This window comes from Neurospora tetraspora, assembly GCF_033439725.1.
Source record: "Neurospora tetraspora strain CBS 560.94 chromosome Unknown B0H65scaffold_9, whole genome shotgun sequence".
In the NCBI taxonomy this organism is placed as follows: domain Eukaryota; kingdom Fungi; phylum Ascomycota; class Sordariomycetes; order Sordariales; family Sordariaceae; genus Neurospora; species Neurospora tetraspora.
The window spans coordinates 1,211,018-1,238,773 of NW_026944391.1; the positions used below are offsets into that span (position 1 = coordinate 1,211,018).

General features: G+C 47.7%; 7 protein-coding genes and 2 non-coding genes across 9 annotated transcripts; 5 read left to right on the forward strand and 4 right to left on the reverse strand.

Moving 5' to 3' along the window:
- The first annotated feature begins 640 nt into the window (after positions 1 to 640).
- On the forward strand, positions 641 to 2,795 carry B0H65DRAFT_339345 (Metallo-dependent phosphatase-like protein). The gene is made up of 3 exons (XM_062823618.1): positions 641 to 2,323; positions 2,378 to 2,530; positions 2,585 to 2,795. Exons 1-3 carry the CDS (start codon positions 917 to 919, stop codon positions 2,612 to 2,614), a joined length of 1,590 nt encoding a protein of 529 aa, XP_062677148.1. The 5' UTR covers positions 641 to 916; the 3' UTR covers positions 2,615 to 2,795.
- Positions 2,796 to 3,994: 1,199 nt separating this feature from the next.
- Positions 3,995 to 4,066, forward strand: B0H65DRAFT_t455. Its single transcript has one exon. It is a non-coding gene; the product is annotated as a tRNA-Arg (tRNA).
- Positions 4,067 to 4,618: 552 nt separating this feature from the next.
- On the reverse strand, positions 4,619 to 5,654 carry B0H65DRAFT_339371 (uncharacterized protein). The gene is made up of 2 exons (XM_062823619.1): positions 5,407 to 5,654; positions 4,619 to 5,338 (listed from the first exon to the last, which is right to left on the reverse strand). The coding sequence occupies exons 1-2, from the start codon at positions 5,548 to 5,550 to the stop codon at positions 4,892 to 4,894; spliced, it is 591 nt and encodes a 196-aa protein (XP_062677149.1). The 5' UTR covers positions 5,551 to 5,654; the 3' UTR covers positions 4,619 to 4,891.
- Positions 5,655 to 6,032: 378 nt separating this feature from the next.
- B0H65DRAFT_534233 (uncharacterized protein) lies at positions 6,033 to 10,152 on the forward strand (the record flags this gene model as incomplete). The annotated part of the gene is made up of 1 exon (XM_062828996.1): positions 6,033 to 10,152. The coding sequence occupies exon 1, from the start codon at positions 6,325 to 6,327 to the stop codon at positions 10,150 to 10,152; it is 3,828 nt and encodes a 1,275-aa protein (XP_062677150.1). The 5' UTR covers positions 6,033 to 6,324.
- A 785-nt stretch (positions 10,153 to 10,937) lies between these two features.
- B0H65DRAFT_583318 (putative TOS1-like glycosyl hydrolase-domain-containing protein) lies at positions 10,938 to 12,423 on the reverse strand. The gene is made up of 2 exons (XM_062830875.1): positions 11,892 to 12,423; positions 10,938 to 11,796 (listed from the first exon to the last, which is right to left on the reverse strand). Exons 1-2 carry the CDS (start codon positions 12,354 to 12,356, stop codon positions 11,008 to 11,010), a joined length of 1,254 nt encoding a protein of 417 aa, XP_062677151.1. The 5' UTR covers positions 12,357 to 12,423; the 3' UTR covers positions 10,938 to 11,007.
- Positions 12,424 to 14,605: 2,182 nt separating this feature from the next.
- B0H65DRAFT_436221 (putative TOS1-like glycosyl hydrolase-domain-containing protein) lies at positions 14,606 to 16,073 on the forward strand (the record flags this gene model as incomplete). The annotated part of the gene is made up of 4 exons (XM_062825234.1): positions 14,606 to 15,019; positions 15,127 to 15,260; positions 15,322 to 15,491; positions 15,562 to 16,073. 4 exons carry the CDS (start codon positions 14,606 to 14,608, stop codon positions 16,071 to 16,073), a joined length of 1,230 nt encoding a protein of 409 aa, XP_062677152.1.
- A 1,990-nt stretch (positions 16,074 to 18,063) lies between these two features.
- On the forward strand, positions 18,064 to 20,333 carry B0H65DRAFT_512642 (putative TOS1-like glycosyl hydrolase-domain-containing protein; the record flags this gene model as incomplete). Its single annotated transcript, XM_062828589.1, is given in 5 exon segments — positions 18,064 to 18,486; positions 18,545 to 18,761; positions 18,854 to 18,974; positions 18,990 to 19,204; positions 20,314 to 20,333. 5 exon segments carry the CDS (start codon positions 18,064 to 18,066, stop codon positions 20,331 to 20,333), a joined length of 996 nt encoding a protein of 331 aa, XP_062677153.1.
- A 3,956-nt stretch (positions 20,334 to 24,289) lies between these two features.
- B0H65DRAFT_t462 lies at positions 24,290 to 24,386 on the reverse strand. Its single transcript has one exon. It is a non-coding gene; the product is annotated as a tRNA-Ser (tRNA).
- Positions 24,387 to 25,063: 677 nt separating this feature from the next.
- B0H65DRAFT_446672 (uncharacterized protein) lies at positions 25,064 to 26,664 on the reverse strand (the record flags this gene model as incomplete). The annotated part of the gene is made up of 5 exons (XM_062825806.1): positions 25,064 to 25,128; positions 25,347 to 25,409; positions 25,824 to 25,944; positions 26,543 to 26,558; positions 26,594 to 26,664. 5 exons carry the CDS (start codon positions 26,662 to 26,664, stop codon positions 25,064 to 25,066), a joined length of 336 nt encoding a protein of 111 aa, XP_062677154.1.
- Positions 26,665 to 27,756: the final 1,092 nt, after the last annotated feature.

Here is a 27,756-nt window from a genome sequence, read left to right on the forward strand (position 1 = left end):
ACCACACGAACCACACGACCGACCACACCAACGAACGTCGTCGCGAGACTCGGCCTCGATTCCAACTTCCCCATCGCCAAGTTCCGCTTTCCCAACAACCACAACAATCAAAAGCGATAGCGACGACTCCTAAAAAGTCCACCATTCGATCCTGATCCTCCAGTCCAGTCTTGGCAGATTCTTAGACTGGGTTACTGGCAAGTCTGTTGCTCGGCCTTGTCTCCTGTCCCTCGTACGTTTCCTTACGACAAAAAGTCCCCTTTCCCTTCCTTCCCTTTCATCCCACCCCCGCATTCATTGTTTCCCCTCTTCCTCCCTATCATCACTCCATCATTCATTTTTCTTCCTCCATCGCCGCGCCCTCGTTTACCTACCTACCAACCTCCACGCCGTCCACCTACGCATCACTCTCGCTTTGCTTGTATGACATCAACGCCTTCCTATCAATATGCAACGCTGATCCTCTAACCCTATCATCGTCCCCAGACCTTCCGACTCTTCCGCTCCCTCCTCCGTATCCTATTCGATTGCGGACGACTCCCCCGATATATCCTAACGCCGAGGCCGTTCGCAAGTTGGGGCGACTAGTTGTGGCTCAACAGCCAAAATCACGTCTCAACGACTACCACACCCGTTCCGAGTCCCGCTAGTCTCAACAAAAACGGAGAAATCATCAGGACGTTGTTCTTCCACCGCCGCCCATCTGCTTTCCTGTCTCGATAGACTCTATCACCCTCCCTAGTACTCTGGGGCGCCCACGAAAACAACTCCATCGATTCTAGACGGGTGCAGCGGTAGGCTGTGTGGGCATTCAAAGGCGACTCTGCCGGAACCACAAACCTGACACGCGCACACCGTCCAGCCCCTATACTTTCTCCTTTCCAGAGCTAACACCACGTTCTGACACTGAGAAATCATGGGCAACTCATCCTCCAAAGATGCGGGGGCATCCTCCAAGAATGACGACTTCAAGTCCTACCCGTCCTTTAGCAAATCCGACACCAAGGACTCCTCGCGCTCTTTTCGCGGACTCCGCTCAAAAATCCCCGGCGGAAGCAAGTCTGACAGCCCCCGGAACTCAACCATCCTCTCCAGCGAGGAAATCGCCGAGAAAACGAACGCTTTGAATGGAAAGAATGGAAGGCCTTCGGTAAACACGCGGTCAAGCTACCGCCGAGACATGTCGCCTTCGCCTGTCACTCCCTCGCCATCTTCCCCCTCTTCACCTTCGCTCGATACCGCAACACTAGCGTCCCCGACCGGTGAATCCCAACCTCCCCCGTCGCCGGTTCACGGTGCTGCCACAGGTCGCCACGATGTCCGCGCGGCTCAGGAAAGTGGAGAAGTTGACCACATTTCCGACCAACCGCCCTCTGGTGGTGGCGGAGCCAACCCCAACCAACAGCCCGGCCAGTCTATTCTCGTGAAGCGCGAGAACACCATCAACCCGGTCTACGACACCCCCAACCAGGACCCTCAAAATGAGCAGGCGGTTTCCGGTGTTGCCATGAGCGACATCAAGGATATTGATCTCGATGATTTCATTAAGCGACTGTTGGATGCCGGATATGCTGGAAAGGTCACCAAGAGCGTCTGCCTCAAGAATGCCGAGATTGTGGCCATTTGCCACCGCGCTCGGGAGTTGTTCCTTTCTCAGCCGGCCCTCCTGGAATTGGATGCGCCCGTCAAGATTGTCGGCGATGTCCACGGCCAGTACACTGATCTGATTCGCATGTTCGAGATGTGCGGCTTCCCTCCGCACTCCAACTACTTGTTCCTTGGCGACTACGTTGATCGCGGAAAGCAGTCTCTCGAGACCATCCTGCTTCTGATGTGCTACAAGCTCAAGTACCCCGAGAACTTCTTCCTCCTCCGCGGAAACCACGAATGCGCCAACGTTACCCGGGTTTACGGTTTCTACGATGAGTGCAAGCGCAGGTGCAATGTCAAGATCTGGAAGACTTTCGTCGACACCTTCAACTGTCTCCCTATCGCTGCTATTGTTGCTGGTAAGATCTTCTGCGTTCACGGCGGTCTCTCGCCTGCCCTTGGTCACATGGACGATATCCGCAACATTGCTCGTCCCACCGATGTTCCCGACTACGGACTGCTCAACGATCTCCTCTGGTCTGATCCAGCCGACATGGATCAAGACTGGGAGGCGAACGAAAGAGGTGTCAGTTACTGTTTCGGAAAGAAGGTTATCTCGGACTTCCTGGCTACTCACGATTTCGACCTTGTTTGCCGTGCGCACATGGTTGTTGAAGACGGTTATGAGTTTTACACTGATCGCGTTCTTGTCACTATCTTCAGTGCTCCTAACGTAAGTGAATTTCCCTCTGAGGTATGATGTAGCATTTCACTAACTTGGTAACAGTACTGCGGCGAGTTTGACAACTGGGGAGCTGTCATGGCTGTTTCTACCGAGCTTCTGTGCAGCTTCGAACTGCTCAAGCCACTTGACTCAGCTGCTCTCAAGACGCACATCAAGAAGGGTAGACACCGTCGCAACAACATGCTCAACAGTCCTGTAAGTTTACTCAAATGGTTGGTCTGGTAATTGCTTTTACTGATAGTTTTACAGCCCGCCCACTTCAACCCTCAGAGTGTCTGATCGATACTCGCACTGCTTCCGCACGCTAGCCAAAGCCATATGCCGCTCAGCTGTGCAGAAAGTTTTCCTTTCCCTCACCAGTCGACGGTTTCTCACAAGATTGCATACCGGTCGGACGGAATTCCGACTCGGATTCATCTGCTGTCGAGCAATAAGCATTTGCCAAGACTTGGGCGACGGTTCCACAACGCACAAATACGCATAACAAGTCGATAAATCGCCGCGGCCGCTCAAAAAAGAGACATCCGGGGAACACTATGCATCACATAGTCGTGTCGAGCACCGTAACACGACACGGTTTTTTTTGCTTGCGGGGTACATGGGAGAAGCCGGGACAGCCAGCCACTGAGCTGTGAGACGATATGGACTCGCACCCGATCGGTGTTTTCACTGGAGTTATGCATAACGAAATACGCGATATATCTCTGCTCATATTTTGTCCGCAAAAGCGAATATCTCCGCTCCGTTATACCTGCGTTTTGTTTGAAAAAGCCATCGCGAGAAAACCCAGCACCGAGTCAGGCTGTTATAGTCTTTCCCAGAGTCTCGCCTTATTCGACACTGTCAATGAGAAGAGGGGGAAAGCCGCAATGGGACCAACCGTGTTGCTCTTGCGCTGTGGTATTATGTTATGGGGTGACAGCCAGGCAGGCAACTCGCCAAATCCGCCCGACTAACTCTCCCTCAAGGGCAGAGTCAGGTTGAGGGTGTTGGAAAGCCCAGGCTCGCTGTGCCGGTTTTGTGCGATGGGACATTTTCGTTTCTGGCTTGCTTGCTTGATTTCCGTTTCGTTTCTCTCATGTCGGTGTTTGTGTCGATGCAGGAGTTCATTGTATTTGTCGTATCTCTCCTCTTTTTCGCATTTATGATTTTGTTTTACTGTTAGTTTGATGGGTGGTTGGGTGTTTGGGTGGCTTGAGCAGCCATGAGCTTTTCACTCGGCCCATGGAAGACGGGATGGGATGAAGGGATGACAGTCAGGTTCCCAATGTGGATGTCACTTTCCGGAGGAATCCTGATAGAGACTGGGTCGACACCTATCTATGATCGAATGGACGCGATGGACCCGGGACCATGGAGGAGATACCTAACGTACGTAGTGTCAAGTCGTGCCTACGAAAGGCGATGGTGACGCGATGTGAAGGGATTGCGACGGACGCTAAGATGCGAGTAGCGAGTAGGATGGGATCAAATATAAAAGGAATTCCACTCTGTTTACAGCGCTTTTCGTAGGATCGCTTTGTGAAAATGTTTTAGCATTCGTGATATGCGGGATGTGGTGTTGAGGAGTGGTCGAAGAACATTTGACCTGAACAAAGACGGGACTAAGTATACCTACATAACGGAAATGAAAATGATGTGTCAATATCAATCGTACAAGGTCCGCTGGCTCAATGGCAGAGCGTCTGACTACGAATCAGGAGGTTCCAGGTTCGACCCCTGGGTGGATCGATTCTTTTTGACTTTTTTTTTCATTGCTCACTCGCTGTCTTGCACACTCCCCAAGCTAATTCCATACTTACGCTATGCCTTTGTGCTTTAAACCCTCCCCTTGAATTTCTTCCCACGCTCCTCATACCCTTCCTTCTGAATCTCCATATCATGGTCTTCGACATCCTTCGTTACGGCATCGATAGCCTCCTGTTCGTCCACCACCGCAGTCTCCCCTTCTTCAGTATCAACAACCGTCTCCCCTTCCTCCTCCACCTCCACCTTTTTACTTTCTAACATCTCCACCAATTCCAACCCCAAACATCATTCCCTCCTCCTTTTCCTCTCCCACTCCTCCCTTTTCTTCCTCATCCACTCCTCCCTCTCCATCCTTTCATCAGGCGACACTTGTCTCACCACCAGCAATTCCTTGCAATGGTATTTCTGCCAATTTAGTTTCCTCATCTTCCCCCATATCTTTTGTAGTTCGGTTGCTGTTTCTGATGGGTTTCGCGCGGAGGCGGATGCGGGGTCGTCGGTTGTTGGGGCTTGGGCTTTAGGTATAGAGGGGGTAGTGGTAGTGTCTTGATTGTCCTTCTCATCGTTCTTGTCTTCTGAGCTTTTTTTGTTTGAGTTCTTCTCGCCTTGATCTTCTTCCAAAGTACCACCACTCTCAGAAAATGACCCCGAAGAATGTCCATCCTGTTCCTCATCCTCCTCCTCCTCCCCCTCCTCATCTCCATCTTCATCCCCCTCCTCCTCCTCATCCCCATCCTCACTCCCTGAAAACTCTACAACCTCCCCATCCTCATCCCTACCCCGACAAATCCTCGAAGTATTATCCGCCTAAGAAATCCCCCCACCATCTCTCCAACCCGTATGAAACCCCTGTCCCAATCCCTTGTTCAAACGACCCCTAATCTGACTAGCAAATTCCTCCAGCTCGATTTTCGTGATGTATTCCCCTGGGATGACGACTAAGCCTAGATAGCGCGAGGAGAGGTCGACTTTTATTTTTCCCGAGGAGGTGGCGCGGTCGTAGGCTTGTTCGAGATCAACGGAGGTAGGGGTGGGGTTGTTTGAGGAAGAGGAGGGTGCTGGGGGTGCTGAGGGGTCTGAGGAGGAGGGGGAAGGGTCTGAGGGTGCTGAGAGTGCTGAGGAGGAGGTGATGGTGGAGGAGGGGGCAACGGAAGAGGGGGAAAGGGAGGAAGTAACGGCCGCGGCGGCGGCAGCCAGTTGGGAGGAGGTGGGGAAGCGGTATTCGTAGGTTGAGTGGAGGATTATGTTGCTTTCCTATAGGAGTGAGTGTTAGTGTGAGGAAAGCGAGATATGGGGAAGTGGGGAGGTTATGAGGAACGTACTGCATCAACGCACTTGAACTGGCCCCAGAACATTCGGCCGTCGGTAACGGATACTCGGAGGTTCTTGTTGAGGAGCGAGTTGAGCCATTCTGTGGCGTCGTCCCTCTCTTCGGGGAGGAAGGTGGTGTTTGGGTCTTGGCTCATCGTGAATGATGTTTGTGGTTCTGAATATGTATCGTGTTGGTGGTTGAGAAGCTACCTTGGCCGAGGTGGCTTCAATGAGTGAGATGAGCAGCCGGGATGATGACTGATGAGTGGATGATGGGATGATAGATGAATGACGTGGGCTAAAGTATTTGAAGTGATGTTTGATCAGCCTCTCAAAACGACGCCAGTCAGCTATTGAAGCCTGACTAGAACAAGTGGGAATGATTTAAGAAGATGGTTGTTGATCTGTTCAGCGCCCGCGCCGTCATGAGCTTCCGGTGTTGACTTCCGTTGATGTTCAGGGTTGAGACTGTCCAACGGAATGAGATGTTGTTGACCACATTGAACCCTGGCGCCCAAGCTCCTGTTCTCGGAAAGTGCATCGTGGGGCAGGCATCGGCTTATCGCATAAACAAATACGCGATAAGCGATAAGAACCAGCCGGCAGGCAGCAGCGCGGATCGCCGTCAACATGGCTTCGATCATGAACGTATCACTGGAATTCTTCACGTCGTCACTCGTCTAATTGTTTACGTTGCGCTTTTCTCGTCATGGCCATGAGTTTTCTCTCAAGACCAAAGTGAAGAATCACACCTTGTTCGGTCATCGCGACTGCCTGTCTCTTCTCCCTTTGCCCTGACGTCACTCCCCGTTAGCGCGTTTATCCCGACTTACAGCGCCCTTCGTTGAGCACCTTGACGACCACACGCATCGTCAAAAACAACACCATCACCATCACGACAAGTCACAACCCCCAGATAACCACCCAATATGGGTGTGAACGGCCTCTGGACCGTCCTCCAACCCTGTGCCCGCCCAACCAACCTCTCCACCCTCAACCGCAAGCGCCTCGCCATCGACGCCTCCATCTGGATTTACCAATTCCTCAAAGCCGTCCGCGACAAAGAAGGCAACGCCCTTCGCAACTCCCACGTCGTCGGCTTCTTCCGTCGAATATGCAAACTACTCTGGTACGGCATCAAGCCCGTCTTCGTCTTCGACGGCGGCGCCCCCGCTCTCAAGCGCGCCACCATCCAGGCTCGTCGCCGTAGACGGGAGGGAAGACGCGATGATGCTACGCGGACGGCAGGGAAGTTACTAGCGGTACAGATGCATCGTATGGCAGAGGAGGAGGAGGAACGGAGGCGCAAAAGGGCAGAGGCGCGAGAAGGCAAGAGGACGGCAACAGCAGCAGCAGAAGAAGAGGAACAAGAACAACTCCCCGACATGGACAAAATCGTCTACGCCGACGAACTAGGCATGTCCAAACAAGAGCGCCAAAAGTCCCGACGCTTCCACAAGCAAGACGCCTACCACCTGCCCGACCTCGACGGCGGCATCGAAGCCATGGGCAAGCCCGACGATCCGCGCATCATGTCCGTCGAAGAGCTGGAAGAGTACGCTAGGCAGTTCGAAAACGGGGAGGATATCAACTTGTACGATTTCAGCAAGATCGACTTCGACGGGGAGTTCTTCAAGTCTCTGCCGCCGGCTGATCGGTACAATATCTTGAACGCTGCTAGGTTGAGGAGCAGACTGAGAATGGGATTGAGTAAAGAGCAGTTGGACGTCATGTTCCCTAACCGAATGGATTTCAGCCGGTTTCAGATTGAGAGGGTCAAAGAGAGGAATCATCTGACCCAAAGACTGATGTACGAGATGGGCATGACGGGCCTCGATTTGACGCTGGCGGTAAATGCGACAAGGGTGGCGGGCGATCAGAACCGGGAGTATATCCTGGTGAGGAATGAGGGTGCGGAAGGCGGGTATGCGCTGGGAGTGGTGAGTAAGGAGAAGGATAAAGGACAGATGACTAATCCGATTGATGTGGATGAGTTGGAGTTTCAGTTTCAGGGCATGGGAGAAGAGGATTCTGAGGAGGATGTGGAGTTTGAGGATGTGCCCATCGAAGGGCTGAATCGGTTGCCTAAGCTGAGTGGGGCTGCTGATGAGAGGGCGAGGGGTATTGCGGAGGCGAGGAGGCAGTTCTATGAGTCGAGGCAGAGTGAAGAGGCGGAGGACGAAGATGACGAGGCGTTGTTTGTTGACAACGGACAAAATGTCGTGTTTGGAGAGGAGGAGGCGATGCAGGCTGATGAGGAGGAAGACCTCAATAAGGCTATTGCAATGTCCCTCCAGAACCAGCATGGTGTTGGTCTACCTGAAGAGAAGGAGGATGAAGATATGGAGTTCGAAGAGGTTACTCCTCCAGAGTGGACGCAGAAAGCAGTGGAAGCGCCGAAGCCCATTGTTAGCACCAGTGGTCGTATGGTTGCACACATTGTCAACAACAGGGCGAGTGCCGCCGTCCCAAGGCAAAGGGAGAGTACCGACAGCAGCGATAGTGAAGGGGATATCCAAGCAGCCATGGCGGCGGCTAGGAGGAAGCAAGCAAAAGCTCCGGCGCCAAAGCCGGTGGTCGAAAACCGTCCTGCTCCTGCCAATACTCCCTTTAAAGGTCCACTTCCATTCGAGAAACTGAACTGGAAGCAACTGCTCGGTGGCAGTCGACCAAAAGCACAAACTCGGGAGAAAAAGGTGTCTGAACCGCCCAAGCCGGTTGAAACTGGTGAGATGGAACCTGATTCGGACGATGAAGCTGGTGGATTTGAAAGGGAGCACGAAGAAACCGAGGAAGAAGCCCAGAAAAAGAAGGATGCTCCTCTTCCGCTACCTCCTTGGCTAGCGCATACCGATGAAGACATTCGTGAGACTGTACGGAAGCAGCGAGAGAGTGATAGGCAGATGGCTGAGGAGGATGAAGACTTGGCTCGAGAAGAGCAGGCCAAAATCCGAAAGCAACGAGAGGACGAAATCATGGTCATTGAGTCATCCGATGAAAGTGATGGTGATCTTGAGATCCTCGATGCTCCTCCATCGCCCAAGAAGCCTACTCAGATGCCGGGGGCTGCTTTGCCGTCCTTGGATGACGAGGTCTCCCAAGAACCCGTCGAAACAGCTCGTCGATCACCCTCCCCTAATGAGGAAGAAGGCGACGACATTGTGTTCGAAGACGTAACCCTTCCATCTCAGACCATGACCCTATCCTTCGGCCCACTCGCAACTCAAGCCGAAGAAGACGCCCAAATCGAAGCCGACCTCTTCAAAGACGTCCTTCCTCCGTCTGTCCAACAAGAACGCATTGAAGGCCTAGCCCCTGATCCAGACGACACCACCACTGATATCGTCCCCGACCCCGACGCCCCCGCCCTCTCCGAATTCGAAGACGACTTCAGCGACCCCGAAGAACAAGAACTCCTCGCCTCCCTCGCCCAAGAAGCCGAAGAACACGCCCGCTTCGCCACCCAACTCAACCACAAAACCTTCCAAGAAAACCAACAAGCCTACGAACAAGAACTCAAAGCCCTGCGCACCCAACAACGCAAAGACCGCCGCGACGCCGACGAAGTCACCCAGATCATGATAACCGAATGCCAAGCCCTCCTCCGCTTCTTCGGCATCCCCTACATCACCGCACCCATGGAAGCCGAAGCGCAATGCGCCGAGCTGGTCCGCTTGGGACTCGTAGACGGCATCGTAACCGACGACTCCGACACTTTTCTGTTTGGCGGCACGCGCGTCTACAAGAACATGTTCAACGGGAACAAGTTCGTCGAGTGCTATTTGTCTTCCGACATCGAGCGCGACCTTTCTTTGTCTCGTGACCAACTCATCGCTTTGGCCCAGTTGCTGGGGTCGGATTACACCGAAGGTCTACCGGGCGTCGGACCCGTCACGGCCGTCGAAATTCTTTCCGAATTCCCCCCCGACCCATCCCCTATCTCCAGCCTCACGGGGTTTAAAAACTGGTGGACGGCAATTCAATCAACCCCCTCCCCCGACTCTTCCCTCCTCCCCACCCCCTTCCGGCGCAAGTTTCGCAAAGCCCAAGCCACGAAATTGTTTCTACCAGTGGGCTTCCCCAACCCAGCCGTCTTCGACGCCTACATCCATCCAGAAGTCGATTCCACACCGGAACCCTTCCAGTGGGGCGTCCCGGATCTGGAAGGGCTCAGACAATTTCTGATGCAGACGATTGGTTGGTCCCAAGAACGAACGGATGAGGTGTTGGTGCCGGTTATAAGGGATGTGAATAAGAGGGAGAGGGAGGGGACGCAGAGTAATATTACGAGGTTTTTTGAGGGCGGGGTGGGGAGTGGGACTGTGAGGAATCTTGGAGGAGGGGGTGGGGGTGCTGGTGGGGGAAATAGGGGAGGCGAGGAGGCGTTTGCGCCGAGAAGAAATGAGGTGAAGGGAAGTAAGAGGATGGCGGAGGCGGTGGGGAGGTTGAAGGCTAGGAGTAGGGTTGGTGGGGGGTTGAGTTTGGCGTTGCCGGTGATGGCGTTGGGGCCGTTGAATGGAGAGGGGGAAGGGGAGGGTGGGAAGAAGAGGAAGAGAGGAAAGGGGAAGGGGAAGAAGGCTGCTGTGGAGGAACAAGAGGATGCGGATGGCGAGAAGGACGATGGGGATGATGGCCGGGTTGAAGGGCAAGAGGAAGATGAGGATGGAGAGGATGATGTTGTTGCTTCGAGCTCGAAGGGAAAAAGGGGGGCGACTAGAGGAAGGGGAAGGGGGAGGGGGAAGAGGGCGAGGGCGTAGGTGCCGTGCTGTTAGTGATAGAGATACCCAACTAATTTGGAGCGTGTTGACATCTGTATCCATCCATATTGTTGTTTGTTCATGCGTGTTTGTGGGATCCTCTATCTGTTTTATGGTTCGTTGACTCGGCTGCAAATGTTTCAAGATGTGTTCCAGTTACGGCAGCATTGTCATCAATATCGAGTCACCCCGTCTCCCAAGGAGAGGGGGCACGGGAGGATCAGAAAGTCATCGTCAATCAGGAAACCTGTGGTTGAACCCCAACCCAGCGGACAGAACCACGATGAGAACGGAACCTCTTGCGACGAACACTTTCCGGACACTCGACGACATCACAGCAACCACCCATTTCTGGGTGCATACAAGACACTTGGAGTGAACAACATTCTCACACTTCTACCTTAACTTTGTTTCCTGGGAAAATCTTGACGTCCGCAGTATTCCCCACTCAAAACGCCTCACAGGACATCACACAAGGCTCGAGAGTAGTGGGTCTTGGTTAATGTGGACTGTATTGCTACCTACACAGTCACGAACAACTCAAGTACATGTTCAACCTAGCAGGCTCATTTTGCTGACAGCACGCTTCTCCAGGATAGCAGTCTATAAGAGTCCTTCACATCAACCGAACAAGAACATTCAGATCATAAGGGGAGTACGTTTAGAGCAAAACTAAGGTAACCGATCTATGTATGGGGTATCACCAAAGCCAATGAACTCCCAAACGCCAGCCATGCGCGCTCCAATTCCATCCATCTCTTGAGAATACCTCTCTCTACCATGTCCACCAGCAAGCCTTCTACTACTCGCCAAACCCAGCGGCAGTCAACTCACCTGATTGTGCGTCTCATCGTCTCAAACTTGACCACGACGAACAGCGTAGTCAGTCTCACTGACCACACCATCACTGCGCCTCTTCAACTCTCCCACCTCGCCGGCATTCAACTGCCCACCAAACTCCACCCCATCACTCGTTCCAAGCACCTTGACACTCGCCGTTCCTCCATCCACCGGATCAAACCAAACCGCTATCTTCAACGGGGCATTCTGATTAATTGGTCTCTGGAACCAATTCGCGTCTCCAGCCGGTGGATCCAAGTGAAAAGTCGTTTCCGCCCTCTCATACCCCGCATGCAAAATCTCAAAGATATCAAACTCCCCGCACCCCGAATCCCAACACGAACATCCACCGTATTGTTGCGTATAAGGGACGCGGGCGTTCTCAAGCCAAATGGCCAGCAGGTCGCCACCGGTATGAGGCATGCTGAATTCCAAGAGAAACAAACGGTCGGTTCCCGCGAAGCCCTTTTTGGCGATGGCGCCCGGACGGACGTATCCGCAGGAAGCAAAGTCGCAGTCTTGGTCTGTCATTACCAGGAACTCGCCGGTGATGATCTCGTTGGCGAGGATTTGAGGGGTGGAAGAGCCGCCGGAGGCTTGTGGGTTGATGTAGGAGAGAGAGGCGCCGAAGGGGCCGCCTACGACGCCGGAGCCTTCGCCGCCGCGGTTGCCGAGGAAGGTTAGGCCTTGGGAGGTTTGGGTGGCTGCGTTGTAGTAGTGGTTACGGGAGAAGGAACCGGCACCGGAGGGGTAGTAGACTCCGAGTTGCTTCAAGTGGATGGGGCCGCGGAAGATGAGTGTCACCTGCGTATGTCGGTGTTAGTGATGCTATGAAGAGAGGAGGTGGTTGAAGAGGGCAGGGGAGCAAAGGGCAGGGCACAGTAGCGGACTTGACTTACGGGTTCGTTGAAAGGTGCCAGATCCCCAGAGAACGTCCTGTTGACGTCCGCAAAGCGGCATTCACCCGTCTCCTGGTTCATGTAGGCGACTTCCCTGTAATCGCCGGTGCTCGCCACGTTGGTGTAAATCACCTGGTCGACCTTCTGGCAGTAGTAATCGCCGTCTTCATAGGTCTTGTGATCCTTGCACAGCTCATCGGCGCCGACGAAGATCAGCGGGTCGATGGTATGGGGGTCCGCGTAGGGGGCGGACTTCCTGCAGGAGCGACGAGAGATGGTGCCGGAGGGAGAAGCAGAGGGAGAACCGGAGGAGGGGAGGCCGTTGATGGGGGTGCCAATGGGGTTGATCGAACCGCCTACAGAGATGTTGAGAGAAGGGGAATCCTCGCGGTTGATGGCAAGGCCGCTGGTGGTGCCCACGAGGGAGACGAGGGCCAGCAAGGCCGTGGGAACCATTGAGTACATGGTGGCCTTAATGATGGAGGCTTGGGTCAAGGGAGACTTGGCTCGTAAGGGGTTTGATAGCGAGGGTGGTAGATCGCGAGTGCTGTTCAAGATCTGCGCTAATCTGTGGTTGCAAAAGGAAGGGTTCGGTAGTAAGAGGGTAGAGGTATCTATAAATACTGCTCCAAGAGCTCAACACCTGGGAATTTCCTGTGGATCTACCCTTCACTGTCCATCACCAGCCGCCAAACGACTGATAAGGTTTCGAGTGATTCGGATGCCGTTATCGTCCAGGCGAAGGGTCGAAACCATCATCAGATTGAGCCTCAGCCCCACACCAGTACTCCCGTCGACAGTGAATGGAGGTTTCCTGCTGTTATCAACCGACCAAAAGACAGAAAAGGTCAAAGCGCGAGCCGCCATCTCCCATTCACCTCCGTGGCCCACGTTTGCCAAGCATCGCGACGGTTGGCGGCCCCATCTTTTGGTGTTTTGAGCCGCTTTTTAGCGTCCTCAGATCGGATGCCCAGCCATCGAGGAACAGTGAAGTGAAGACTGGATCGTGGGAAAGCCATTTTAGACGCTAGACAGTCCCTTCACCAGCCATGTTCATCTGCTATCCCAGAACTGCAATATTGTATGGCAGTTGTTAAGTGATATCCCCATGATCCAGCAGATGGCAGAGCCAGACAGGACTGAGGAGAGAATTTCGATCTATATGGGCATTGCGGAAAACAAGGAGTGGACGAATGTTGACATATCTGCTCGGGGGTGATGACACTTGTGCTTGTGACGCTAGAGGTAGTGATTGCTGTGGTGAGTGGACTGGAAAACATGATGCCCAGCCGAAAAGGGACTCATCACACTAACAGACAGGGGGCATCACTTGACGAGCAATCATTGTTTGAGCAGAGGACATGATACAGCCTGAGGCACTTGGAATGCCTTCAAATCCACTCCCATAATACGGAGAACCATAGGCGCAATCAGATCGTTTGAAGTTGAGCTATCCGGCAGTGTTTAGTTGTCAGTGTTAGCTGGCAGAGCTCGTTGGCATATCAACCAGGGGCAGTCATCCGCTGGCTCAGACCCAACCGAATGATGGGATTCTTGACTCCCAAGGGACTGTTCACTGGTTGAAGCACTGGACGAAGATTGAAATAGAACACGCTGGCTTGACTCCAAGCATCAAGACCCAAACAAACATGCACATCAAACCCCTGGATCCAGGGAAGTGACTCTATCTGCCAAACTGCCGAACAACACAGAACCACTTCGAACTTATCCTGCGCTTCTGTTGCGTAGGGACTGGGTATAATTAGGTACCTCTACATCCCGTATCGTCTCATCCTCCCTGCCGTCTTGATGTCTTCATGACCTCTACTGGTCAACTGATGGAAACGCCCGTTGCCCACAATCGGAGTTCTTCATACCAGCGTTATAATGTTTCCGTCTTGCAAAACTGTCTCTGAATGGAACACTTGGTCTTATTGGGTCTTGCAGAGGTCCATCTTCATCGTTCTCATCAAATCAGACTAGGTTACCATGAAGCCAGTGATGAGATGAAGCGATGTCGCCGTCGATATAAGGTTTGACGGCCGGAGACTGGTCTTGCCAGCCGAAATTCCTCCTCTTGAGATCAAAAATCGTGACGGAAAGGTGGGCACCTGTCAGTGAAGAGAAGACCGGCAGGTAGAGTGGAACCACAAAATCGAAATCCGTCGAGAGATATGGTAGTGAAGTGGACGACCAGCGGTCCGGGTACGTGCCGTCTCAATCCGTCAGGTCGATATCCGTTTGGATATCACTTGGCATATTCTTCGAGCTTCTCCCGAGAGGTTCCATATCATTGTGAAGGAACTCCAGAAGTTCAGACGGAGCCTTATCCGTTGCCTCCTCCCCACCTCTGCCGTGTGGGAACAGGGAGTGAAGGACCAAAACCTCAAGAAGTGGAGACTTCCCGCCTTATATATCAGACCAAGATACCTTCACCTGGACAACCACCCCGTTTACTTCATTCGAGATCCCGTCTTGGCTGTGGGAGTGAATGGTAAACCCATGGGATCCACCTAGAATTTCGGTGGTGAAGGGAATCTGGAATATTTTCTGGGATACCATAAAAGGACCCCTTCTCCCTCCTAGAACCAAACTTCTCCCTTCTTCAACACCACCGAGCAGATCACGAACACTCAGTGATCAGCAACACCGAACCGAACCCAACCACATCAACCACGATCAACATCACGAAGGATCCAGCCATGATCCTCAAGATGTTTTGGCCCCTTGTGGGCCTCCTCACCCTCGGCGCCTTGAACGGTGTCACCTCGGTCGCTGTCTCTCGCAGCTCTTCTTCTCTCTCTGGTTCTGGTTTGGTCTCGTCCAACGGCAGTTCCTCCATCGTGGCTCGCATGATGTCTCCCTATGACGCCGATCCCGACTTTAACCCCCATCTCAACGTCCCGGATATTTCTTCTGATGAGCTCTGCGCCCGTGGCAAGACTTTGGAAGATGTTGACGCGAACAGCCCTGGCAATTGGTATTGCCAGAAGGTCGATCAAATTCTCTACACCAAAGTCACGAAGCCCGGCACCTATCAAGAAGTCACCTTCATGGACAATCAGTCCGGTGAATGCAGGTTCTCGCCGAGGGAGTTCAAGGGTGATTTGGCGCCCTACAATGAGCCCGTAAGTCAACAGACACTCTCTTTTGAGCCACTGTAACCGTAAGATCTGGATACTAACCGCCATCACCTCAGCTTTCCATTATCTTCCGCGGTCCTCTGCGCCTTAAGCAGTTCTCCGTCTATACTCCCGGCGGTGGCGGTTCATACAACCGTATCGGAGAATACCACGCGGCTTCTCAGACCAGAAACGGCATCATGTTCCTGGGTAACCGCGGTGGCGCCGGCTCTGGCGTTGCTGGCGGGTAAGTCCCCTTCCAAGCGACGTTCCTAAGATATTTCAACCAAGCTAACAATGCCTTGCAGTCCATTTGGTGCCTCGCTTTCTTACGTTTCTGCCGACGGTCTCGGCGGTGCTTCAGGCCCGCAAACTCTTCACGACGTCCCCCTGGTTTCTCACGCTGAGATTGTCGTCACAACCGATCAGCCCTGCGATGGCTCCTGTGGATACAGGCGCCCCGGAGCAGTCACATACAGTAAATTACCTTTCCCCCCTTGTCAACTCTGATCATTCTCCAGTCCAGTCACTAACCACTTCCGTCACAGAGGGTTTCCCCGGTTCAGCCCGGGTCTTCATGTTCGAATTTTCCATGCCGGACGAGCCGCAACACAATGGCGAACCTGGAGGTAACGAGCCAGCCATTTGGTTGTTGAACTCCCGTATTCCCAACACCGCCCAGTACAATACGTGCAACTGTTGGGCATCTGGATGCGGCGAGCTGGACATCTTCGAGATTATCTACCCAGGACAGACGAAGGCTGTTTCAACCTTCCACTTGGACGGAGACGGAAAGTCGGCCGGCGATGCCAACTGGCTCCAACGCCCGACAGGCGGCCCCATCAAGCTCGCCGTTGTGATGGATGCCACCAACGGTGGCACTGTCTCGATCAAGAATATGGGCGCCAGCGATGGCGGACGTTTCGGCGGCTCCCTTTCCGCCAGCCAGGTCGAGGGCCTGAAGGCCAAGAGCGGCCTGGTCTCGGAGTACGTAAGGGGTACTCGAAACGGGCATCAAGAGACGGACAGGTCTAAAAGGAATCAAGGGAAGGAAGGATGATTAGCACAGGTAGCATAGGCGTTTGGGAGTTTTTGCTTTCGAGATACCCCGCGCAGTAGGAATTTTAATGGCACTTCCCTTTTAAACAGATTCTCATTTTGATGCATATTGGTAGCGTACTGTATTTGTGTGTATTGACTCGCAGAAAACCCGCATCATGCAATGCTTGACTTTAACTCTTGCTTTGAGGCGGAGACTGCATTTACGTCACCGACATGCGCCTTCCGGTGTCGCTCGTTGCTTCTGTTCTTCGTCATCTCATCACCACCACACTACAACATGGCACATCGCACTTTCTTCTTGCCCCTGACCAAACACAGAGGATCCATCTGCCACGACCTCCGCGACGGCAAATTTCGCATCATTGGCACCATAGGCCATACTTGACAAGGATCCAAAACGTCGGACGCAGAAGCCAACTCCAGCCCGCGCTCCTGTTCCTCCAAGTACCGCCTTTTCGCCTCTCCACTCGTCCTACTCGCTCACGAGACTTCGCCAATTTTGGATCAGGGGAGAACACTAGGCTGACTACCAGAACTGCGAATTTGTCATCATTTTAACTTCTCCTACCTAGAGGTATTCAGGGGCCACTTGTCTGCATCCCCTGCAAGAGGATAAAATCGAAACATGCGATTCATCACGCGAACATGGCACTGAAGACATCACGTTGCCGTCCCCGTTCTGCTGAGCAGTGCCTCCGGACACTCGCGCGTAACGAACCGTCTCGATGCCAGCGGAACTTGGAATTTTTATCGCTGAACTAACCAATGTCTGAAACTGATTTCGGTGGCATTGACGTGATTATCTAGGCGACCGGAAATCCCCAAATATCGCATGAGTAACACCTTGCTTGGTCACAAGTAGGAACGGACCCAGGCCAGCCTCCCCAACGTATGGTTCAAGCTCGTACGTATGAACCGCACTCAAGAGGCTTCCGCCAGTCATAACTATTCGGGGCATGGTTTTAGAGCCTCGGCTGAGCCTTTCTGTGCATTGGATAGGTGTCCCTGACAAAGCTTCTGCTGAACAGCCGTAAAGGGGGTGTTGATAGGTAGGCATTGCCCCAGCATCGGTCGATGATCCTTCGAATGCTCATGGTGATGGCAGAATGAGTTTTACATATATCAGGGCGGGCAGAGGATCGGGTGCCTATCATGAGAAATGATAACAGTTCAGAGGATATTCCAGAATCTTCCCAAGCCGTTATGATCCATCATTTTCCATATATCCTTGAATTTTGTTTTCAACGCTTCAGTCTACCTTTTGAGTGTTTTCCCTTCAGTATTGTGCCAGTTTTAAGCCCATCCAGGAGGTCTGATGTGCGGACAAACAAAGAAATCGTTCCTGATTGCCCGCGGAACAGTCATATCAAGCCGCCGCATCATCCGTTCCGGTATCCCATGCCAGTGAACGGAGCCCCTGACTTCTTCCGTGCCGGACGGCAGACCGCACGGCACCCGAACCGCAATGTAACCCTTCAAGATTTTCCACTTCCCCGATTCACTTGATGCCGTCCTGTTCACTTGCTGAGGGATGGGAGCCACATCCCCAAACCTTCGGATCCGAAGGACCCTTCACCACCACTGCCGTTCGGTCCAGAACACTCGACGATATTTTGGCATGAAGGTTGCGGGACAGAACCCCTTGATTTGAGCTGGAATGTCCATTCACTCCCGCTTTCTGGTCCACTTCCGTCCCGAACTTCTGGACAAAGTGAATTGTGGACGGCTGGCAAGGTTGGAGATGCCTTCACTTGTGGCCGTAACGGCTGGCGATGGCTTGGTGAAGTGTCCTTGGATATTTTGGGTGGAGTTGTGGAATTTCTTCCAGCAGTAGTATAAGAGCACCCCATTCTTCCCCCTCTGAACTCCTTTCCACCATCGCCAACTCCGATATCGAGAATATCAACCCTTCGAGGACAGCGGTACCCAACTTTGAAACAAGCGAGGCCGACCACAGTCGACCACCCAACAACGCCATGAAGTCCAACATGGCGAGCCTCATCATGGCGCTCGTGGCCCTCTTCGCCTTTGCTACCTTCGTCAACTCCGTCGCAATCAACAGCACTCTATCCTTCGTCTCCAACTCCGGTCTTGCTTCTCGCTCCCACGCTGGTCTGTTCCCCCGCGCCCACGCCGGCCCTCCCGACTCCGGTGTCTTCGACCCGCATTCCGTTACCCCCGACAGCCCCGACGAGCCCAGGATGCAGACCGGCAGCCAGGACCTCTGCAAGGACCACGATAAGGAAGAGAACGGCAGCCACTTCTGCCAGAATGTCCAACAAGTCGTTTACACCAACGTGAACACTCCCGCTGGCCAGTACAAGGCCGTCACATCCATGGACAAGGACACCAAGCGCTGTGACATGGCTCCAAAGTCCTTCGGAGGAGATTTAGCTCCGTTCAATGAGTCTGTACGTCTTCCTCCCCTCCCACTCCCTGTACCAGTGTCAACTAACAACCCATAACCAGATCTCAATGCACTTCCACGGCCCTCTGCATCTCAAACAGTTCGCCTTCTACCTCCCCGGTGCCGGCGGCTCCTACGAGCGTAAAGGCTACTACCACGCCCCATCGCAAACCTCCGAGCACCTCACCTTCATGGGCAACTTCGGCGGCCAAGGCTCCGGCGTGTTCACCGAAGCCTGGGGCGCCTCTCTCTCCTTCGCCAACGCTCATGGCGACGGCGGTGCCTCATCCCCCACCACCCTTGCCGACGCTCCGACTCCTGCTCCGACGGCTCATGCGGCTACGTCCAGCCCGGCGCCGTCGCACGCAAAGGGTTTCCCGGCACTTCTAGGATTTTCCTTTTTGAATTCTCGATGCCCCAAGACGCAGCTAACCCCGGATACGACGAGCCTGCTATCTGGCTTCTGAACGCCAGGATCCCGTACACGCAGCAGTACTGAGACTGCAGTTGCTGGAATTTCGGGTGTGGAGAATTTGACATTTTCGAGATCGTGAATAACGCCTACACCAAGGCTTTGAGCACGTTCCACTTGAATCCGTTTGGAGCGGGTGATCCCAACTGGTTCAAACGGCCGGTGGATGGACCGGTTAAGGTGTTGTTGTACATGGATCCGAGCGAGGGCGGAAAGGTCAGTGTGAAGATGTTGGGGGGTAGTGATGGAAGTAGGTTTGGGAAGAGAAAACCTACCCACACACACCCCCATTCCTATACGCACACACCTTCCCCTTCCGATAGCTGGCATATAAATACAATCGTTTTATATAGTAAAATCGAGTTTTCTAATGTCTAACAAACGGGTTAGACTCGCCAAATCCGCCAGAGTGCCAAAATTATAATACTTTCGTAGTATTTAGTTTCGAGACCACGCGTTCAATATAAATCCAACTATATAGTTCAAATCCATCTCTTATTTATTTACTTAATAATTTCTACTCCTTATCGTTACTAATTACAATAGGGTTCTTATTACTACCCTTTCTCCTATACTATATAAGAACCCGGTTAAAATTACTCTCGTCGTTAACGTAGTCTTCTTTATAATATACATTGGTTATAGAATTATCCTAATCCCAACCCTCGTTATCTACCTATCGACGGTATTTCTTATACTTCTTAAAATCCTATACCGTTTTAATATTAAATAAACGACGAGAATACTCATAATACTTATTAGCGAAGGGACCGTAATACTAATACTACTTTTACCCCTATCGCTATTATACTAAAGGACGTATAGGACTAATCTCTAACTTTACTTTTACCTACAATTTAAAATAATTAAAAAAATGACCTTTACACTATTCTACCCACTCTCTATCCCTTTCGAAGGCCACCCTATATAAGGGTTCTATTTTAAAAAGTAAATTCCTTAAAAAGTAGTATAAAGGAAGGGGGAGGATATAAACAGCGGCCTGCTTCTACTCTTATACCTCCTTAATGAAGTAAATTTACTATTACTTATTTATAAGCAGCTCTAGGGTCTTATTATTCCTAGCTATTTATATATACAATTCCCTCTTATAGAAAGGAATAAAATCCTCCTCTAAATTCGATTCTTAAAAATTATAATCGATTTCTACCCTATTAAAATAGGTAGCGTCGTCGTATAGGATTACAGGAGGTAGCTACTTTCTAACGGGGAATAAAAATTACCGTATAAAAAAGGAGGAGGAGGATTTCAATAAGGGGAGGGACGGGGTATTAAATAAAATAAAAATATTAAAATTAAAATTTAAATCGATATTAATACGTCCCTTAGAATTAAATTGAGAATTAAAAATAACGATATAATTAATAATAGGAGTAAGCTCCCTTAATTAACTAAGTTTTAACTAGGCTACTTTCTTTATTACCCTCTTAGTTACCTTTTTAATACGTAATTATATAATTATTTAACAATTCATAACATTAAAAACCTTAATATTATCGCCTAATTTATATTAGGAATAGTTACACCGTACTGAAATTTATGTAAGGGTAATATTCTTCGATTTACCGCGCGGACTAACAAATTATAAGGAAATAAATTAAAAAGTGGGCTAAAAAACAGGCGGTCGTACAACGAAAATACAATCTTTATTAAATAAGCTACCCTTATTACGAAAACAACTCTTAAACACCGCCTTAACAACTAATTTAAAGGAAAAATATCTATTTACCGAATCCTTTATAGAGAATTAATATAAAAATACCCAAATAGGGGATTTATATAAATAGGGAAACCTTATCCTAATTTAATTCAAATACTAATATAAATAATAATTATCCTTCATAATTAAAATTATACCTTCCTTACGCAAATATATTACTTCTATATTATAAATATAAAATAGAGAATATTACTTATTAAAATAGCCGGTATAAGGGGGAAAAGGGATACTATCGTCGATAATCACACTAATATATATAGAAAGGAATATTACGAATAAAAAATAATACTAATAATTTAATAAATTTAATATTTATAATAATATTTCTAAACGGTAATTACTAAATGCACTAATATTAATCTATTTAATACGTACCTACGTTACTAATTTACTAACAATTATATTATAATATCAATATTAATTATTAATATACTACGTACTAACTTTATAAAGGTTAATAAAACTGCTACGAATTAATAATCAATACAATTTAAATAAGCCGGTATTAAATTCATTTAACGATATAATCCTTTACCCATAATTAAAATAATTTATTATATAGTAGCCGGCTTAATTCTCTTTAATAAGGAAATAATTATTCATAATATACTCAAATAACGGCTATTATAATTTACTAAATTTATTAACGACTATTACATATACTTTTTAAAAACCTTTTACCGAAGAGTTATAAATTATATACTACTATATAAAAGATAATAAAATACACGTAATAGCGAGCTTACTATTATAGAAGGACTTAAATATTTTATTAATTTTCTTTACCGTACGTACCTTTTAATAAAGATATACGAATTTACGGACGTTAAAAGTATTTAATTAATATTAATATTAATAATTAACTTATTTAATTCGGTTTCAAATAAAAATATATTTTCTTATTAGAACTCTCCTTACTATTACCGTCGATAATTAATACGTCGTTGTCCTCTTCCTTCTTATTATTTTACTCCTCCCCTACTACAGGCGGGCGCCGCTAGAGTTTCTTAATATTCTTAATAATATTATAATTAAAATATTAAATATATTATTGTAGAATAATATTATTAAGGAGGAAGGATTATAAAGGGCTAATAAATTACGCGTCTTTATCAATTATAATAACGCCTGGTAGAAGGATTTCTATAGCGCGCGCCGTCTTTACAATTTAAGTAATAAAATAAATAAATCCCTTCTCCCTTTTGCCATTAAAAACCGTTTAGAATATCAGTATAGAAGTTTTCTCGTATATTAGAATAACGCCCTATATTAAAGGGAAGTAGTAATAATTAATTTTATACGTAATATTAAATACAATTATAAATAGGCTCTATATTTATACTTTGCATTATCAATTTATTAATTAGAAGGCGTTCGATAATACAATCCTTTCATCGTTTTCTTAATTAATATAATAGCGCGCAATAGTCTCGTCGTTCTCTAATACCCTTACGAATGCCTATATATCCCGATACCCCGCTCGAAATAACTATTTAAATTATAGCTATAAATTATTAAAGTTTTTATACGTAATAAAGAAATATAAATACTAGTCTTTAATTAAAGAATAAACGGATTAGATAGTTAACTCTTTTCTCTCGAATAGAGTATTAATTTAATTAGCTGCCTTTAAATCTAGAAGGAGTATTTTCTCCCGTAAAAGAAGATGGGTATTAAGGTATTTAGATGGCGGGTAGCTATTATAGGTACCATTAACTACGGTTAGAATTTATCGCTAATCGGTCGTTACGGTCGCGAATATTATAATATAGAATAGGTAGTTTAGAGCGATCCTTTTAAACGTTTATTACCACTTACTTTGGAGATTCGTATAAGGTTATAATCAATACGAAATATATTCGTATTAATAGAAATAACGAAAAATCGTATTATATATTGGGTAATCGGGGTTCTTAATTTTATATTTATAAAAATATTAAATTATAATACTAAAGCGATTTTTAAAGTAGAAGGTTATGAAATCGTAGCGAGCGTTGGTAACGGTATCCTTAGGAGGGAACGCGGCGTACAATATAATTACCTCCTATAAATTATAGTAAAAGGAGGAATTGGATACGAAGGTAGTAATACGATCCGCGAGTAACGGCGCGCGCAATATTATTTATAAATAATCTAATTAGTTAAATATAAAGAGAGATAATCGAAGTACGTACTATTGAACTATATACTACTAGTATTGGTAATATAGTATTATAATATTATAGTAAATTGATACTATGCGTGCAAAAATCGTTAAATCTGTACGACTCTAGAAATCAAGAAATTTTAACGAAATATTACGTGCATCAAAAATACGAAATTTAACGGGTAAAACGGGTCTTTTTAATATAGATATTATAGGCTGGCACGAGCTATCAGGGTAAGGGTTATGTATGGAGGGTGTGTGCGTATAGGTTTCGAGGTGTGTGTGGGTAGGTTTTCTCTTTGGGAACACCCTGTCGAAGGGAGAGGTGGATGCTTTGAAGGCGAGGAGTGGTGGGTTGGTGAGCGATTTTGCTATTCGCCGCCCCTAGGTTCTCTACGTAGGCAAAGAGAAGTCCGGGATATGGGCCTGGACGGATAGAAGACCTGGACTAAGGTATACAGTGTCTGGGGACGGGATTACGGAATAGGGGTAAGAGATGGACTTGGGAAGGAAAAATGAGGGTGATTGAGGACTTGAGGGACATGATTGGGGGTTGGCGTCGTTGCTTGCTTGCTTTCCTAGATACCCATTTGCTTTTTTCGGCACTTCCTTTTCGCATAGGCACCTACAGAGAGGTTGTAGGTAGTAATCCAGTCCATATTAACCCAAACCCACGGTGCTCTCGAGCTTTTTGTGATGTTCTGTGATTTCTTGAAAGCTTTTCTCTCCCACAAGTGACCGATACGTCCACCACAGATCTTGCCGAGTTGTATGGGGCATGAGGTTTTCGAAGTTGAAAGTCGGTAATAAATTCGGTCTGGGTTTCCCGAGGGGGTGTCAGTGCATGGTGACTCGGTTGGACTAGGTGGATCTGCCAGCTGAGCAGTCGAAGTTGCGTTGCTGCATCGTTCGAGTCAGCACTTAGTGGGCACCTGCAAAAGGAGTGTTTGTTTACTTACCTGACGCTTCCATAAGTCTCTCAGAGCATAGAGGCCCTTCCAGCCTCTGATCGCGATAATGACTATCGACCAAGGCTTGCGTTCGACTAGGTAGAGCACCGGAGAAGCCGTCCATCGGTCTCTCATCACTGCACGCCTGGAAGTGTGGAAGCATGGAACTTAACCGAAGCAAAAGCTACCTAGGCGCGAAAAATCAGCACCGAGAGAAAGGACATCAAGCCGGACCAGGCACGTCCGTCGCGTCCACCGCTTGCGGAAGGTGCGAAAAAGACCAACCCGACGGGAATCGGAAAGTGCAAACGGGGTATGTAAGTCCCCAAGTCCCGTCCATTTACTGCAGTGGATTATGCCACTCGTCCTCATCTACCTACTCATCCAACGAAACAACTGGAACTGACCGCAAAAAAGAACAAAGAATATCCAATCCATGGCAAACAACAACGGCCGCCATGGCAAGCGTCAAAAGGAAAAACGCAAAAAAGAAATCAATAACGACGCGAGCAGGATTTGAACCTGCGCCTCCGAAGAGATTTGATAGACCTCGACACTAGTTCGAGTCAAACACCTTAGGCCACTCGGTCATCGCGCCTTTAGTTTTTCTGTTTATTGGTAAGAAAACCTTGGCAGAAGTGGACTTATGAACCACGAATGGGTATCACCACCACCAATATAAAATGCCCTGGATGATGGGGATCGGGTTGGTCAGTCACTCGCTCTTTTCATCGGGTTCTATCTCTGCTTTTTTCGTGATGAAGTGTTTTTTGTGATATTTCTTTCCAAGTGCAATCAAATGATGTGTTTTTAGAAAAGGTTGGGTGCAGATGGGATTGAGAGGGGGTGGTATCTGCGATCTCTTGTCGTTGGTCCCGGGGGGGGGGGGGGATATGAGGCATGTAATTTTTCGCGGTTGCAATTGGACACACAAAGTTGGCAGAACTCTATTTGTTACCTATACAAGCCTTTACTCTATTCCATGCGTGGATTTATTCTTGGGCTCTACTAGGGGCGCACTAGTCCTTTTGTTCGGGGCGTACTAGTCTACTAGGGGTTAGGGTTCTGTGTGTGTAAACATCAGAGAGTATTTTCGGTGATACAGTCCATAGTGTTGATAATCATATAAAAGACGGGTCGTACTCGCTAGCCGCCCAGCCAGCCGCCCAGCCTAGCCTAGCCGCCTAGACCTAGTTGCACGTACGTGCCTCCTTCTTTTTGATACATTACTATTATTATCGCTAGTTAATAAAGATCATAGAATTAATTAAAAAATTACACTCTATAGAAATCTCTATACAAATCAATGTACATCAATTCTAAACTATCTTGAATAGTATCTACACATAATGCGCTATAGTATTAATATACGCTAGCGGTCGTTTAAATGTACTCGAGTACGCTGGAGTACTCTAGAGGTCTCGAATGCTCTAGAGGGATTTATACATATAATAATAGACAAACTGCTAGAATTGTCATTTTTAAACGGTTAAACCTCACAGACCCAATACTCTAGCAATCGATTTAGAGACTCTACCGCTCCTTATCCTCTTAATACCTCTAGCTGGCTCCGGGGTAGGCGAACGTATTGCAGTAGCCTTCTTGTGGGCGGGAGGTTCGTCTTTATCGGAAGAAGTAAATAGATTAATTAACTCTCCTTCTCTCTTATCCTCTTTATCCTTATTAATTACTTCCTCCCCTTCCTCGTTATTATTGCTAGATCCCATCGCCAGAGGGTCGACTGAGCTCAGAAACTAGCTATTTAGCTCATCCCTAACTATCTCCGCTACTAAAGAACGTATTATAGTATGTTGATTGCGTGTAGGGAGTTCCTCGTCGTCGGATACCTCCTTCTCTCCCTCGTAATTAGAATCTAGCTCCTATCTAGAGAGGTAGCAGCGTACGCTCTCCTTCAACCGTGGAATATTACCTTTCGATAGAGGTGGCTTCTTGCTCCCTTTCTTCTTACCCCCCTTCTTTTTTGTTGCCTTCTCTTTATCCTTCTATTTATCCTTCTTTGTTGCCTTCTTTTTACCCTTCTTTATCTTCTTAGTCTTTTTAGCCTTTTTAAGAGCAGGGAGGACAGCGTATTCTATTAGTATAGCAACCGCAGTATTTTTCTTAGGACGGCTACGAAGGCGCTTAGCAATCTTAGGCTGTAGAATATAGATATATAGGTCGTCGTTATTGAGGAACCTTTAGAGGTGCTAGTACTTATAAATATAACTAAATCGAAGAGGCCGGTCGATTTCGAAAAGGTTATAAATATCGTAGCGGTAAGAGATACCGTATTATTGAGTAACGTTGCAATTATTAACATTAAAGCAGTAAAAATCTATATTAGGATCCTTTTTCTTTCGATCAAATACAATTTGAGCGTATCGATACTCATAAAAAAGAAGGTCTAAGCACTTATAAGAAACCCTTACAGCCACATTCCCCATATAAGGTCACACCATAAAGTCCCTCCTAATTCTCGTCTCTTCGTTAGCTACCTTATATTCCTAAACTTTCTATTATTTAATAAACATCTCTTAAACGGCTATAACTAAACTATAGAGGTCTGAACAGCTTGTAAGAATAAAGCTTTTAATACTCATATTAGCCGATTCTATAGGGGAGGTAACAATAGTACTAAAATTGAAGTATTTACTAATAAAGTAGCGTGCCCATTATTATTTAATAAGCATCTAAACCTTCTAGAAGTAACGTAAAATTAAAGGTTAATTTGTAAACTCCTTCTTAAGTACTTACTAAGTATCCTAAAATTCTATTTTAATTTTTAAATACGTAATGACCTTCTACATTTCGAATATACTTATTAGGGTATATGGAATGACCTTCTTTTCAATAATAGAGGTATTATTACTGCCCATAGTTTAGGTAATTTCTAAACGGGTACTACGTAATATTGCTTAATTTGTAGTATTGAGTTCCTTATTTCTTTCATCCTTATTATCCTTCTCTTCGTCTAATAAGAACTCTTTATCGTTAGAATTATCGTCGTCTTTCTCTTTCTTCTACTTCTTCTTACTATTTAATAGTACGTTCTTATAAATATAAAAGATGCAAAGTTATTATTGGATTTTAGGGAATACTCTTAATATAGCCGCCTTTATTTTTTTATTGTAATTAGTAATAATAATAGCGGGTTCAAAGATATTATAGCGGTTGCGAAGGTTTTTAATACCTTTTATTAAGAAGGTAAACATTTTTTCCTTTTTATTATTAATAAGGCTAAAAATGGAGTTAAAGACTGTACTAATATTAGTCGTACTAGTAGTTTATATAAGAGGGAATTGCTAGCAGTTAATTAAGTAGGTATTATTTATATTAATTAGTTTTAGGTATCGTTTAATCCTATCCATCGTAGCTTTTAATACCTATAGAAGTATAATAAATTATTTATCTTATTAGAAAAGAATTAATTAAGTAAATAGAAAGATAAGAAGATTATTTATAAGGTTCGTTATTATATTATTGTAAATAGCTTAATATAGGACATCGGTACTATTAAAGCTACGAATAAGGGCAATAATCGGTCTATAGCTATTAAAAAACTCTATACGCAAGCGCGCTCTAGCGTTATATATATCCCTTCTTATAAGGAATATATTTTCAAACTATTCGTCGATTATAGCGCCAATCTTCCTAGCTCGAATGGCGCTGTAGTGAGAAGTAGTCTCGATAACCTCTCGTACTTCGTTTGTAAGGCCAAACTTACGGAGCTAGTATTACGCGAAGACGTGCTTTATAAGTGATGCTAATAGAGAATGAGAAAGTAAGCAACTGGTTGTTGGATAGAGTAATAGTACGTAACGATTGGCAACAGTCTTATTAAAGGAAGCGAAGATAATAACTATTGAGAGCCTTAACTTAGAACCTTACATACGACTTCATAGAGCGTAAGTAAAATAGATAATAGGTTATAAAGTAATAATTAATTAATGTGTTAGTTTTAATAGAAA